Source organism: Pogoniulus pusillus, chromosome 25 (assembly GCF_015220805.1).
Source record: "Pogoniulus pusillus isolate bPogPus1 chromosome 25, bPogPus1.pri, whole genome shotgun sequence".
Lineage (NCBI taxonomy): Eukaryota > Metazoa > Chordata > Aves > Piciformes > Lybiidae > Pogoniulus > Pogoniulus pusillus.
Genome location: NC_087288.1, coordinates 18,187,368 through 18,202,295, shown reverse-complemented (window position 1 = coordinate 18,202,295; position 14,928 = coordinate 18,187,368). Strand labels below are relative to the sequence as shown.

Here is a 14,928-nt window from a genome sequence, read left to right as displayed (position 1 = left end):
GCAGCACACACACATGCACATAATAGCTCCAAGTGCAAGGTGCTGCACTTTGGCCACAACAACCCCATGCAGAGATACAGGCTGGGGTGGGAGTGGCTGGAGAGCAGCCAGACAGAGAGGGATCTGGGGGTGCTGATTGATACCCACCTGAACATGAGCCAGCAGTGTGCCCAGGTGGCCAAGAGAGCCAGTGGCATCCTGGCCTGCATCAGGAATGGTGTGGCCAGCAGGAGCAGGGAGGTCATTCTGCCCCTGTACTCTGCACTGCTTAGACCACACCTTGAGTCCTGTGTTCAGTTCTGGGCCCCCCAGTTTAGGAGGGACATTGAGATGCTTGAGCGTGTCCAGAGAAGGGCGACGAGGCTGGGGAGAGGCCTTGAGCACAGCCCTACGAGGAGAGGCTGAGGGAGCTGGGATTGGTTAGCCTGGAGAAGAGGAGGCTCAGGGGAGACCTCATTGCTGTCTACAACTACCTAAGGGGTGGTTGTGGCCAGGAGGAGGTTGCTCTCTTCTCTCAGGTGGCCAGCATCAGAACAAGAGGACACAGCCTCAGGCTGTGCCAGGGGAGATTTAGGCTGGAGGTGAGGAGAAAGTTCTTCCCTGAGAGAGTCATTGGACACTGGAATGGGCTGCCCGGGGAGGTGGTGGAGTCGCCGTCCCTGGAGCTGTTCAAGGCAGGACTGGACGTGGCACTTGGTGCCATGGTCTGGCCTTGAGCTCTGTGGTAAAGGGTTGGACTTGGTGATCTGTGAGGTCTCTTCCAGCCTTGGTGATACTGTGACACTGTGATGAAACCCCAAAACCAAACCCCCACCCTAAAGTCACTGAAAGGAGTTCCACTTCCTGAAGAACTCGAGCAAAATGCTCTTGCTCCCTTTGTGCACACACAGAGGAGGAGAGGGGCTGAAGGGAGCCAACAGCTGCTGCAGGTCCACAGGTCATGGACCACTTTCCCTTGGGAGGGTGCTATGCGTTTCAGGAACCCTCTCCACCCAGCTCAGTCCCAGGTTGAGTCAGCAGCAGTGCACCCCTCCCTGCTGTCAGCTCAGCCACTATAGCACTGCTAGCCATAGCTCAGATCACACCCTGCAAAACCCTGCTGACACAACCAGCCTCAACTGTGCCAGTTGTCATCTGGATGGCAGTGTGGGCATCCATGCCAGTATCCCCCAAACCAACACCCTGGACTTCCTCTGCTGCTTACCTCTGGCTGGTGAGTTTCCAGCTTTCACCCTGTCCTCCTGGCAGAGCAGTGCTGGCATCAGCCTAGTAACCCCTGGGTTCTGTACACCTGCCCACATGCCCATGCCCTTGGCCTCAAGGGGGTGCAGATGGAAGGAGGCACAAAGAAGCAGCCCTAGCTCAGAGACAGCTCCTCCAGCACATGGGAGCTTGCCTGGCTGCTGCCAGCTCCCTGCCCACTCCATGCCTGAGCCAAAGCTTGAGGTCTCAGGGCTCTGCCTGCCAGCTGTCCCATGCCCCAGATTAGCAGGCATGGGGACTCTTTGAAGTCACTCCAGCCTTCAGATGTAGTGATAATACACAGCCCCTCAGCAGTAACCAGTCCTGGGGATGCACCCAGCTGGGACACCCAGCCTGCCATCCATAGCTCCTGCTCCTGCTTCTTGTGGCTGGCATCCATGCCCATGTGTTCACCTGGCAGCCTTCCCACCTACAGGCTGCTTGAGAGGGGCTCAGCTGCCAGGCAGTGATGCATTTAAACAGGAGGCCTGGGCAGGACTGTAAATACCATCCCTTTGGCCTTCTTTCTCCAGCGCAGAGGGAAGAACAGAGCATCCCTCACATGATGACTGCTATCGAGTCTCAGCCTCTCCTCAGAGCAGTCCACAATGCAAAGACAGAAGAGACAATTATACTCCCCATGAAATTCAAGAGGTGATAACAAAAAAGAAGTAGCTGAACTTGCAAAATTTCTCCTAAACCTACTTTGGCAAAAGGGGCTGAAATAGCCTAAGTCAAAGATTAACAGTGTGCACCTGCAGCCCAGAGAGCCAAGCAGAGCCTGGGCTGCAGCAGGAGAAGTGTGGCCAGCAGGGCCAGGGAGGGGATTCTCCTCTTCTACTCTGCTCTGCTGAGACCCCACTTGGAGTACTGCATCCAGCTCTGGAGCCCCCATGACAAGAGGGATGTGGAGATGCTGGAGTGTGCCCAGAGCAAGGCCAGGAGGATGCTCAGAGTCTGCAGCAGCTCTGCTGTGAGCACAGACTGAAAGAGTTGGGGCTGTGCAGGCTGGAGCAGAGGAGGCTCCCAGGTGACCTTCTTGTGGCCTTCCAGGATCTGAAGGGGGCTACAAAAAAGCTGGGGAGGGACTTTTGAGGCTGTCAGGGAGTGACAGGACTGGGGGGAATGGAGCAAAGCTGGAGGTGGGGAGAGTCAGGCTGGAGGTAAGGAGGAAGTTGTTGAGCATGAGAGTGGTGAGAGGCTGCAATGGGTTGCCCAGGGAGGTGGTTGAGGCTCTGTCCCTGAAGGTATCACAGTATCACAGTATCATCAGGGTTGGAAGAGACCTCACAGATCATCAAGTCCAGGCTGGATGAGGCTGTGTGCAGCCTGCTCTAGGGTAGGGTGTCCCTGCCCATGGCAGGGGGGTTGGAACTGGCTGCTCCTTGTGGTCCCTTCCAACCCTGACTGATTCCATGACTCTAAGTTAGCCCACACTCAGGTCTGATGGTATTCCCTTTCCTCCCAGCCCACAGCAAGTTCAACTTTTAAACACCACCATTTCTTCTACATGCCAGGTGTAGATACTGAGAACCTTCCAGACCTTTGGCCAGTGCTTGCACACCTGGCTGAGGACAAGTGTGCTCCTCTGGAAAGAAACACACAAACAGCAAGCCCTGAAGTTATTTTAAAGCCATTAATATCCTTTTCAATAGTCCCCTCAAAACAATCTCCTCCATCAAGAAAGAATACAACTGTTCCAAGAGGACCACCCCTTGCTTAATCAAAAGCACACTCAGGACATCCAGAAGCAATGAGATCTTTCAGTGGATTGTCCTCCCCTTGACTCGTTTCCCCACCTGCCAGCTCTAGAAGCAGCAGCCCAGAAGACCAAGAAAAGCTGAGATACTCAATTGGTAGACACCTGCAGACTTTGGATTAGATGCTAACTTTCTTTTTTAGGTGATGCCCAAACAGGCAAAGTCAGCATGAGCTGGCAATGTGCACTGGTGGCCCACAAGGCAACTGTGTGCTGGACTGCATCAAAAGGAGTGTGCTCAGCAGGACCACTGAGATGATTCTCCCTCTCTGCTCTTGTGAGACCCTCCCTGGAGTACTGTGACCGGTTCTGAGGACCCCAACACAAGGAGGACATCAAGCTGTTGGAGTAGATCCAGGGGAGGCCACAAAGATGATCAGAGGGCTGGAGAACCTCCCCCATGGGATCAGGCTGCAAGAGTTGGGGTTGCTCAGCCTGGAGAAAAGAAGGCTCCAGGGAGCCCTTAGAGCAGTCTCCCAAGGGTCAATACTGGGTCCAGCCCTATTCAATACATTCATCAATGGTCTGCACAAAGGCACAGAGCACAGCCCCAGCAGGTTTGCTGATGCCACCAAGCTAGGAGGAGAGGCTGACACCTCCTCAGGCTGTGCTGCCATCCAGCATCACCCGAGCAGGCTGGAGAGCTGGGGAGGGAGAAACCTAATGAAGTGCAGTAAGCACAAGTGCAAAGCCCTGCCACAACCAGCATGGCCTCACCTGCTAGTTTGAAGCAGGGTAGAATGTCTTGGTGAGAAGAACTAGATCACAGGCTGTGAAAGGACAACAATGGTGATGTCTATTCCCAAGCTCATCCAGCCCAACCTAGCACCCAGCCCTAGCCAGTCAACCAGACCATGGCACTAAGTGCCTCAGCCAGGCTTGGCTGCAACACCTCCAGGGACGGTGACTCCACCACCTCCCTGGGCAGCCCATTCCAATGCCAATCACTCTCTCTGCCAGCAACTTCCTCCTAACATCCAGCCTAGACTTAGCACTGTAGCTTAGATAATAGAGCTCAGTCCAGCTCCAGACTCTACCCCACTGCCTTTAAATGGAACAGACAGAAATTTTACACTTAGAAAAAAATAATCTCCCCCCCATCCCCACTACTGCAGCCAGGAGAATAATCCTCAAGTGGTTCCTGAATCTGCTCCAAGAATGTAGGCAACTGGGGCAGTTTGAAGCTAGCCAGAATGTTTTGGTGAGAAGAATTAGATTACAGGCTGTGAAAAGGAAACAATGGTGATGTCTGCTGCACTCATAGGCTTGCTGAGGCAACTGGGTTGATGAGGACAGACTGAAAGAGTTGGGGCTGTTCAGTCTGGAGAAGTGTGGCCAGCAGGGCCAGGGAGGGGATTCTCCCCCTCTGCTGCGCTCTGCTGAGACCCCACCTGGAGTACTGCATCCAGCTCTGGAGCCCCCATTCCAAGAGGGATGTGGAGATGCTGGAGTGTGCCCAGAGAAGGGCCACTGGGATGCTCAGAGGCTGCAGCAGCTCTGCTGTGAGCACAGACTGAAAGAGTTGGGGCTGTGCAGTCTGCAGCAGAGGAGGCTCCCAGGTGACCTTCTTGTGGCCTTCCAGGATCTGAAGGGGGCTACAAAAAAGCTGGGGAGGGACTTTTCAGGCTCTCAGGGAGTGCCAGGACTGGGAAGAATGGAGCAAAGCTGGAAGAGGGGAGATTCAGGCTGGAGGTGAGAAGGAAGTTGTTGAGCATGAGAGTGGTGAGAGGCTGGAATGGGTTGCCCAGGGAGGTGGTTGAGGCCCCATGGCTGGAGGTGTTTAAGGCCAGGCTGGATGGGGCTGTGGGCAGCCTGCTCTAGGGTAGGGTGTCCCTGGCCATGGCAGAGGGGTTGGAACTGTCTGCTCCTTGTGGTCCCTTCCAATCCTGACTTCATTCTGATTCTATCAGAACAAGAACAAAAAACATAGATAAGGGAGGCATTTTCTGGGCTTCGGGGACTGCACTTCTCTCTCTAACCTAACCTGCCCTCTGTGCGACTAATCCACCTGCTTCCTAACGCCCCTGGCTGAGCCTCCAAGCTACCTTGAGCATAAGGCAAAGTCTTGGGTAAGGCACTGTGTTCAGTTCTGGGCCCCCCAGTTTAGGAGGGACACTGAGATGCTTGAGTGTGTCCAGAGAAGGGCAACGAGGCTGGGGAGAGGCCTTGAGCACAGCCCTACGAGGAGAGGCTGAGGGAGCTGGGATTGGTTAGCCTGGAGAAGAGGAGGCTCAGGGGAGACCTTATTGCTGTCTACAGCTACCTGAGGGGAGGCTGTGGCCAGGAGGAGGTTGCTCTCTTCTCTCAGGTGGCCAGCACCAGAACAAGAGGACACAGCCTCAGGCTGCACCAGGGGAGATTTAGGCTGGAGGTGAGGAGAAAGTTCTTCCCTGAGAGAGTCATTGGACACTGGAATGGGCTGCCCGGGGAGGTGGTGGAGTCGCCGTCCCTGGAGCTGTTCAAGGCAGGACTGGACGTGGCACTTGGTGCCATGGTCTGGCCTTGAGCTCTGTGGTAAAGGGTTGGACTTGATGATCTATGAGGTCTCTTCCAACCTTGGTGATACTGTGTAGAGAGGTAAGGTGAAGGTGAAGGTGCAGTTGGGAGCCTCTCCTGGGGACTCAGGTTTCTGGGAGGGCTGTTGTGTTTCTGTATTACCTTTTACCTTGTCTATTTCTGTCTAGCTTGTAAATCTCTGCTTGTCTGTTGTGCTAAGCTGTAAATATAAAGCTTCATTCAATTTCCAGAGCCACTGAGTCTAGTCTGGGTGATTTACAAAGTGTGTGGGGGAGGGCAGGTAACACCCAAACCATCACAGCAACATACTGAAGAGAAAAAGGGAAGGGAAAGATGATTATCCTTTAACCAAACATAACCCACATAGCATACATCAAAAAAAATCAAGACAAAAAAGCAGGTCTCATTTAATGTATTTTAATAGCAAACTTACAGGAACAGCACAGAAGACAGACAACATTAAAACATGTACTTGCATGTAGGACAACTCAGTTAGAAAAGTATAGTGAATGGATGGAATCTACTGTATGATATAAATGCTACAAACACCATTTAGTTGCCATTGATAAGAAATTTACTTGTTTAAAAAGAAAACAAAAATCCAAAACAAATCCAAATGCTGACATTGTCCAGAAAAAAATTTGACAGATTTATTTATAGCTTTTTTTTGTTTTAAATCTTTTTTTTTTTTATAAAGTTGAATTGTTGAAATTTCTTTTTTTTTTTTTGCTGTTCTTTTCCCACCACATTGTGAATTTATGAGCCCCCTTTTTTTTGTTTGTTTGTTTCTATTAAAAATCCACACACAAATGAAAATGGAAAGGAAAAAATAAACCAAACCAAACCAAACCCCAAAACTTGCCAATATCCAATTCTGTCCCCTATTTTTTAAGCCATTTGCAACCATATACTTAGGTACCTTTTAACCCCCCATGGAAAAAAAAATATCTAATGTTCATTACTACCAATAACAGGAAGAAGATTTTGCTTGGAGAATGACAAAACTCATCAGAGTGAAGTTTAGGCACGCTCCCCACGTATGCGGCGTGCTAGCTGGATATCTTTTGGCATGATTGTGACACGTTTGGCATGGATAGCACACAGGTTGGTATCTTCAAACAGGCCAACCAAGTAAGCTTCACTTGCCTCCTAGTGTGGAAGAAAAGAGTTAAGAACAACTTTGATTAGCGTGGAAGAAAAAAGTTAGAAGTTAAGAACATCTTTGATTAGTGTGGAAGACAAAAGTTAATAACTTTGACTCCTAGTGTGGAAGAAAAGAATTAAGAACAACTTTGACTAGTGTGGAAGAAAAAAGTAACAACTTTGACTCCTAGTGTGGAGTAAAAGAGTTAAGAACAACTTTGACTCCTAGTGTGGAAGAAAAGAGTTAAGAACAACTTTGACTCCTAGTGTGGAAGAAAAGAGTTAAGAACAACTTTGACTCCTAGTGTGGAAGAAAAGAGTTAATAACAACTTTGACTCCTAGTGTGGAAGAAAAGAGTTAATAACAACTTTGACTCCTAGTGTGGAAGAAAAGAGCTATTCCACACTAGTCAAAGCTGTTATTAAAAGAGTTAAGAACAACTTTGACTCCTAGTGTGGAAGAAAAGAGTTAATAACAATTTTGACTAGTGTGGAAGAAAAGAGTTAAGAACAACTTTGACTCCTAGTGTGGAAGAAAAGAGTTAAGAACAACTTTGACTCCTAGTGTGGAAGAAAAGAGTTAAGAACAACTTTGGCTAGTGTGGAATAACAGAGTTAAGTACAACTTTGACTAGTGTGGAAGAAAAGAGCTATCCCACACTAGTCAAAGCTGTTACTAAAAGAGTTAAGAACAACTTTGACTAGTGTGGAATAAAAAAGTTAAGAACAATTTTGACTGATGTGGAAGAAAAATCTTAATAACAACTTTGACTAGTGTGGAAGAAAAGAGTTAACAACAACTTTGAGCACAAGGAAAACAGCACTAGGTTTAGGTTTCTATCTTTACTATTGGCAAACATGCCAAATGTCTAGGTTCTCATCAAAATGTAAGCTTGCATTCTCTAATAAGCCATTCTTCTGTATCAAAGTTGTGCACTACTGCCATTTGGTGAAGATATCCTGCAGAAAATAGCTGAAGCAACATTCTGATGGGACTCTCACAAGATAAGGGCTTATCAAAAGGTCTGTTTAGCAACTTCTCTTTTCAGAGGCTGGGTTACACTGTTTGAGTGCTCATTTGCTGCCTCTTCCAGAGTAGAAGCTGCTGAGCATCAGGAAAAATTGGGAGATGCTAGAGAAAATAAGAGCAGGTATTCACAGGATCACAGGGGTTGGAAGGGACCCAAGGAGATCATTGAGTCCAATCCCCCTGCCAGAGCAGGACAATCCTATCTAACACAGATCACACAGGAACACAGCCAGACAGGCCTTGAAAGGCTCCAGAGGAGACCTCACAACCTTCTATGTTCCTTCACAACACAGCTCAGGCACACAGCTCCTTGCCATAGGATAATGAAGAGATGACTTTAAAACCCCAAAATTAGCAGGAAAAAAAATATAGTGAACAGAAAAAACAAAACAGGGTATTAAGAATTATTAGAAATAAAGACACCTCCTTTAGCTCAGGTACTCCCCAAATCACCAAAAATGGGACAGCAATCAAAGGATTACATTAGACACTTGACCTGTTCCTACACCTAATTCCTGCCTAAGCATCTCCTGGCTGTTTGGGGCACACAGCACAGCTCCCCATTGTCACAGCAGGTTCTCACCTCTTATCTGTGGTTAGGACAGTAAATGACAAGCCCTACTCTGGGAAAAATCACAACCTTGAGCACAGTGTTTTTCCTGTTACTGAACAACTACAGGCAGGATTCTGGATTAAGACCAATGCTCAGTTGGACCTTACTGTTCTTCTGGTTCACGTTAAGTTGGTTGCACATTTTTGGTTTACACATTTTTGGGGTTGACACAGAATTCTAACACTTAATCTCCCAGGAAGTATCTCAGCATGAGAGCATACTATCAGCACATGGATCAGGACACAGCTATAGTGAGAAGGCAAGAATGATACAGCTTGCTCTTAGAAAAGAGGCTGAGGTCCTCCTTTCCAGGATAGATGCAAGCAATCAGCTTGTGTGAACCATTTCATTACAGGGAACCACAAAAATCAACTTATCAGGTTCAAAGCCTCTGTTTAAAAAGATAAATCATCTAACAGGAAGAAAGGAAAACATTTACTACAGCAGATGAGGACTGCAGCATTGGTGATTTTGTACATGGTAGGATATGAGCATCATAAGCTTCTCTACTACAGTTTTGCTAAATTACTAAGTGAAAAGTGAAGACATTTGACCAAATATCCAATGTTGGCACAAACAACATGGTACAAAGGGGTTAAAAGTTTGGAGGGAGTTGTAAATATGCAAGCAGGATGCACTGGGCATACTGTGGACACAGTCTGTGCCAACAATTCCTTAATGCAGAGCCCAGGAGGTTCAAAACAAACTTCTGAAGATGTATGAACTAATGACTGTGTTTTAATAATCAGCTCCTGATAAAAAGACACACAGGCAAACTCACAATTTAAAACCCACCACATGCACTCACAGCAATAAGGACAGAATAACTAAGAGCAAAACCAGCAACTTTCCAAATGCATGCAGCCACCTTCTGAAGCTAAGCATCTGCTCAAGTTTATAGGATTTCAGGGCATACATCTTGAGCCTTATCAAGTGGAAGGCATTAATCAGAATAATACCATTTTGCCTATCAGATTTATACAGTTACAGACAGGCTCTGGAACAATCTGTCAACAGCTGAAAGAACAGGAAAGACTTATGTTTAATCATGAGTGTCTATCGTGACAAGGGAATGTTCCCAGGATAAGAACAGAGTCTTGGAGGGGGCCTGCATTTAAATGCAGGAATTTGTGTCAGAAAGAGCAAATGATATTTCACTCTTAATATATTCTAAATAGATTCTTTACATCATCACACAAAAAGGCTTATTTCACTAATTGGGTTTAGATGTGGCTTATCAAGATGATTTTCTTCAAAGAGCATTTGAGGATATCACGACCTCCATTTGGACACACCAAAACAAGCTTTATACAACACCTTCCACTCAGACTGCACAACTTTCAAAAGCAAAGCCTCCCACAAAGCTTGAGGATAGAGAGAACATTTATCCTGTGCCTTTGTAAGATGCACTGGGCTGTCAAGGGCAACTACATTGAGGGGTAAGGGCTAGCAAGTAAAAAAAAAACAGCAAAAACAAAACAAAAAAAAAAAACAAACAGGAAAAAAACCCAACCAACCAAACAAAAAAAACCCAGCAAAAGCAAACAAAAAATAAAACAGGAAAAAAAAGGGGAGGAAAAAGCAAAAACAAACAAAAATCCAGCAAAACCCCAAACAAAACAGCAAAAAAAAAAACTCAAACAAAACAGGAAAAAAAAAAAAGCAAAAAAAAACCCAAACAAAACAGCAAAAAACCCCAAACAGCAAAAATAACCCCAAACAAAACAGCAAAAATAACCCCAACAAAACACAAAAAATACCAAACCCCAAACAAAACACAAAAAATACCAAACCCCAAACAAAACAGCAAAAACAACCCCAAACAAAACAGCAAAAACAACCCCAAACAAAACAGCAAAAACAACCCCAAACAAAACAGCAAAAACAACCCCAAACAAAACAGCAAAAACAACCCCAAACAAAACAGCAAAAACAACCCCAAACAAAACAGCAAAAACCCCACCAAAGCAGCAAAAAAAGCAAAAAAACTCCAAACGAAACATCAAAAAAACCCCAAACAACAAAAACAGCAAAAAAAAACCAGAAAAAAAACCCAAACAAAAAAACAGCAAAAAAACCAAACAAAAAAAGCAAAAAAAAACCAACCAAAAAAAAAAGCAAAAAAAAACCCCAGACCAAAAAAAAAAACAGCAAAAAAACCCCACCAACCAAAAAAAAAAAAAAACAAACCAACCAAAAAAAACAGCTCAAGGCAAAGAGGAACAAAAAGCAGCTTTCCCCTCAGCAGCTCCTGCTTCGCCAGGAGCCGATGGCCTCTCGCTGCGCTATCTGAGCCCCCGATACCTGCAGGGCATCACTAGGCGCACTGTGAGCAAGGCAAGGCTGCGGAGCGCATCCTCTCACACCAGCCCTCCCCTCCGATGAGGCGCCACGCCCACCAGGGCAGCCCACCAATCAGGTGGAGTTTGGGCTAAGCCTAGAAACAGCCTGGCCAATGGGAGCAGGAGGCGGAGCCCTCTCATACCTTCAGTCTCCAGGTTCTGGGGGGGGAGGCTGAGCCTGGCTGTGGCAGCGTTCACAGGACTAACCCCTGCCTACCAGCGGGAGGCCCTCACCCCCTCCTAGCCAGCCCCTGGCAGGGCGCTCCCTCACCTGCAAAGCACCGATGGCGGCGCTCTGGAAGCGCAGATCTGTCTTGAAGTCCTGAGCTATTTCCCGCACCAGGCGCTGGAAGGGAAGCTTGCGGATCAGAAGTTCGGTGGACTTTTGGTAGCGCCGGATCTCACGGAGAGCCACAGTCCCTGGCCTTTCACAGCAAAGCAAGGTTTAGAAAGGAAGGAAGAAAGAAGAGTTAGTATTTAGAACATAGTCTACATTGCCTTAAAGAGACAGGTTGACCATTGGATGTTAGCAACAAGCTCTTTAGCATGAGCGCAGTGCAACACTGGAACAGGCTGCCCAGGGAGATGGTTGGGGCTCCATCTCTGGAGATACTCAAGGTGTGCTTCAACAGGGGTCTGGGCAACCTGATCTAGCTGAGGATGCTCCAGCTTACTGCAGGGGAGGGTTGGACTAAATGACCTTTGGATGTCACTTCCAACCCAGACCATTCTATGACTCTATGATCTCAACACCAGTCATGTTCTCTTTCTACTAGAAGAGTTCCAGTGCTTCTGATGCCAAACCAGTTCAATTGGCAAAGGGTCACTGTTTCCTCACCATCAATCTGTGCAAACCTCCACTGGCCTCTCCACAAGGTTCCTCAGGCCCTTAAGGCCCTGACTTCACTCCGGGAAGAGGTGGGCAGCACACACTAGCTGACACTAACTATCTCAGCCCAGATGTGGCAAAACACAATACTGCTGTGAGCTTTTGCAGTCTCAAATTCATCCTGAATTCAACTACCTGAAGGGAGGTTGCAGCCAGGTGGGGGGTTGGTCTCTTCTCCCAGACAACCAGCAACAGAACAAGGGGACACAGTCTCAAGTTGTGCTGGGAGAGGTCTAGGCTGGATGTCAGGAAGAAGTTGTTGTCAGAGAGAGTGATTGGCAGTGGAATGGGCTGCCCAGGGAGGTGGTGGAGTCACCGTGCCTGGAGGTGTTCAGGAAAGACTGGATGAGGCATTTAATGCCATGGTCTGGTTGATTGGATAGGGCTGGGTGCTAGGTTGGCCTGGATGATCTTGGAGGTCTCTTCCAACCTGCTTGATTCTATGATCCATGAAATGAACACGTTTATTTCTGTAGAAACTGTATTTTCCTACTCGAGCCTTACTACATTTCTCCTAGTCAATTAATCCTGCCTCACACCTACCTGCAACAGCAGGTTTTTAGATTACATTCTCCTATTTCAAGGCTGCTTCTTCCCCAATCCACTTTCTCCCTACCGAGCCTACGACCACTCTCCAAGCTGAAGTGTGGCTGATGCCACACCGAGCAAAGAATCCATTATTAACGAGGGCTGCCGCACCGACCCGCCGCCCACCTTAGCCTACATCCTCCCGTGCATCAACACCCCTAACTCGGGACGACCGAGCACAGAACCCTTCACGGACGCCCTGCACATCGGCAGCCACGCCGCGCCCTCGCGTGGCTGATCACCGTCCCTGCACGCCGGAACGGCGCGGGGGGGACCGATCCAACCCCACAAGTAGATTAAAATAAGGTCGGAACCAATAAACTTGGCGGCGGCCGGACCCTGCGGCAGCTCTTCCGTAACCAGAATTAATAACCATAAAAACAAGCCACGGGACTGCGTTTGCGCCGGTGATTTGGTTTTTAGGTGCCAGCACCCAAACGCTCGATAAAAGGTTCATGGTAAACACCAAGGCCGTGCCCGCGCTGGACATTTATGGGTTTGGGTTGCGGCGTTACGGCTGTTTATTTTTTTGCGCTAAGTGGGAACCCGCGCCCTGCCGTATCGGCCTGGTGCCGGTGTAGAGGAGCGCGGCGGCGAGGAAAACGAACACTCTCCCCAACCAACCCCGGTGCCCCGCCTCCCGTGGCCCCGCGGGGGTGGGAGGAGGGAGTTTGGGGGGGTGGGGGGGAAGGTGCGTGTGTTGCGGGGTGCTAGCAGCGCCGTGCCGGCGCCGCCTGTGCGCGGCGCTGCGTACCGGTAGCGATGCGGCTTCTTCACCCCGCCAGTAGAGGGCGCGCTCTTGCGGGCGGCTTTGGTGGCGAGCTGCTTGCGGGGCGCCTTGCCGCCGGTGGACTTGCGGGCCGTTTGCTTGGTGCGGGCCATGCTCCTGCCGACGTCGCTGCCTTACACCTGCGGCGGGGAGGGAGTGAGACAGAAAGCGAGAGGGGCCGCCCGCCCCCCGTCAGCGCACGCCCCCGCCGCACCTGTCTCCCCCACCCCACTCAACGGACGGACCCCAACTGCCCCACGCCCCGGCGGCGGCTGAACGGCGGGACGAGCCGTTAGCCCTGCCGCGCGCGGCCGCCTAACGCCTCCGACCGCCGAAGAGAAAAACGGGGGAAAAAAAAGCAAAGAAAAAAAAAACCAAACGAAACGCCTGCTGATAGCCGAATATTAAAATATAGATCTTTTTGCCCACGAATTCAATAGTGAGGAGCCGGCGGCAAGAGCCCAGCAACCCGCCCGCCAGCAGGCGCGGAGAAGCGGCTGTCGCCTCCCCCCCCGCCGGCCGCCCGTCACCTGCCAAGTGCTTGCAAATAGAGCCCGACAAACATCGGGGGGCTAGCACCCGACCAGCCGCGTCCACCCGGCGAAAATCTCCTCCGAAACTGCGGAACGGGAGAGAGCAGAGAGGCAGCCCCCGCCGGCCCTCCGCCGAACCACCCGGCCGACGTCGCCGCCCGCCAGCGCTTCCCGAAGCGCCAGGAATCGCAGGCAAAACGATATTTATCGTACAAAAAAGGCAAAGAGTCCAGATCAAGTGTGACAAAGCAACAAACTTTTTTTTGGGGGGATTGGTTTTTCTGGGTGCCGTCCTTCTCTTTCAGTGTAACTGCTTCCCCAAAGCCGCCTCGCTCCCAAGCGCCTCTCACAGGCAAACTCATCTCCCAGACCCAGAACAAAATGGAAACAATCACGAAATGCAGCCCTAGTCCTTTTGCAAAGGAGGAAAAAATAAATTGCGAAAAATAACGCCGAAAAAATCGCAAGAAACTCCAAACCATGTGGGTGCAGATGAAGGGGGAGGCAGCGGAAAAGTTTGCACTCGAAAATCAAAAAATTGCGTTGGGTTTGGGTCGCTCCTTCGGCGAATTTCGTTCCCTTTTTATTGTTTTTTATGCAATAGGAAAAAAAATATGGTCGGTGACCAGAGAAAAGAGACAAGATGGTGAAGCTGAGCAACAACTGTGGGGAGCAGGGGAAGGAAGGCAGGAGAGTTACCCTGGGCTGGCAAGTGGCTCCTCTTTGCGGCCGCTTCCCAGACCCGATCCGGGGGGATGTCGGGCTGAGAAGGTAGCTAAGGGATTGGGGAAGCTGCTGATGGGGGTTTGGAGAGGGGTCGAGGGGAGCAGAGGGGGGCAACAACCGCGCGAAGTGGGGCCGGGGGTGCCGGCGGAGGGAGCCGCTCCGGTTGCGCCGCGAAGGCGGCACGGGGAAGGGGAGTTAGAGCCGCCGCTACCTCCGGGGCCCCCCAAAAGTTTGTGGGGAGGGTCGGGGGAATGTGTCGGGGCGCCTCGGTGGGGTGGTGGGGCGCCAGGGAAAGGGGGGCGGCGGGCGCTGCGCCAGACTTACCCCGTCCGCTGGGCGAGCGCGGCTGCCGTGCGGGAGGGAGGAGGGAGGAGGGAGGGCCGACGCGAGGAGGAGCCGAGGCTGCTGCTGCTGCTGGCGGCGGCTCGGAGCACAATTGAAAGATGGCTGCCTCGGGAGGGCCGGCCCCGCGGCTGGCCCCGCCCCGGCCCCGCCCGCCCGCCAATGGCGCACAATGGAGGGAAGGCTTGGCCCGCCCCCGGCCCGCCCCCCCGCGCCGTGTGTACAAACACAAAAGGCACGCCGCGCGCGCGAGGGGATTCCCTCCTGCGCCCTCCCTCCGCTCCCCCGCGGGCCGGGGACGCGCCGGGCCACGGCACAGCCAACGGCCGCCCAACGGCCGCCTAACGGCCCGGCCCCACCTGCAGCCCTCTCTGGCTGTCACGCCCGGGCCCCCACCGGGCGGGTGTAGCAGGGATCCGGAAAGCGAGGCCCAGG

General features: G+C 50.6%; 1 protein-coding gene across 1 annotated transcript; it reads right to left on the bottom strand.

Annotated features, from left to right (window-relative positions):
• Positions 1-5,919: 5,919 nt before the first annotated feature.
• Positions 5,920-14,587, bottom strand: LOC135186671 (histone H3.3A). Its single transcript, XM_064164606.1, has 4 exons — positions 14,476-14,587; positions 12,878-13,032; positions 10,918-11,071; positions 5,920-6,667 (listed from the first exon to the last, which is right to left on the bottom strand). Exons 2-4 carry the CDS (start codon positions 13,003-13,005, stop codon positions 6,539-6,541), a joined length of 411 nt encoding a protein of 136 aa, XP_064020676.1. The 5' UTR covers positions 13,006-13,032; positions 14,476-14,587; the 3' UTR covers positions 5,920-6,538.
• Between the last annotated feature and the right edge of the window lie 341 nt (positions 14,588-14,928).

Coding starts and splice junctions, on each gene's coding strand:
- LOC135186671 (XM_064164606.1), bottom strand. CDS start 13,005: ATGGCCCGCACCAAGCAAACGGCCCGCAAGTCCACCGGCGGCAAGGCG. Junction 11,072..12,877: donor AAGAAGCCGCATCGCTACCG/GTACGCAGCGCC, acceptor TTGCTGTGAAAG/GCCAGGGACTGTGGCTCTCC. Junction 6,668..10,917: donor CCGCCATCGGTGCTTTGCAG/GTGAGGGAGCGC, acceptor CTTCCACACTAG/GAGGCAAGTGAAGCTTACTT.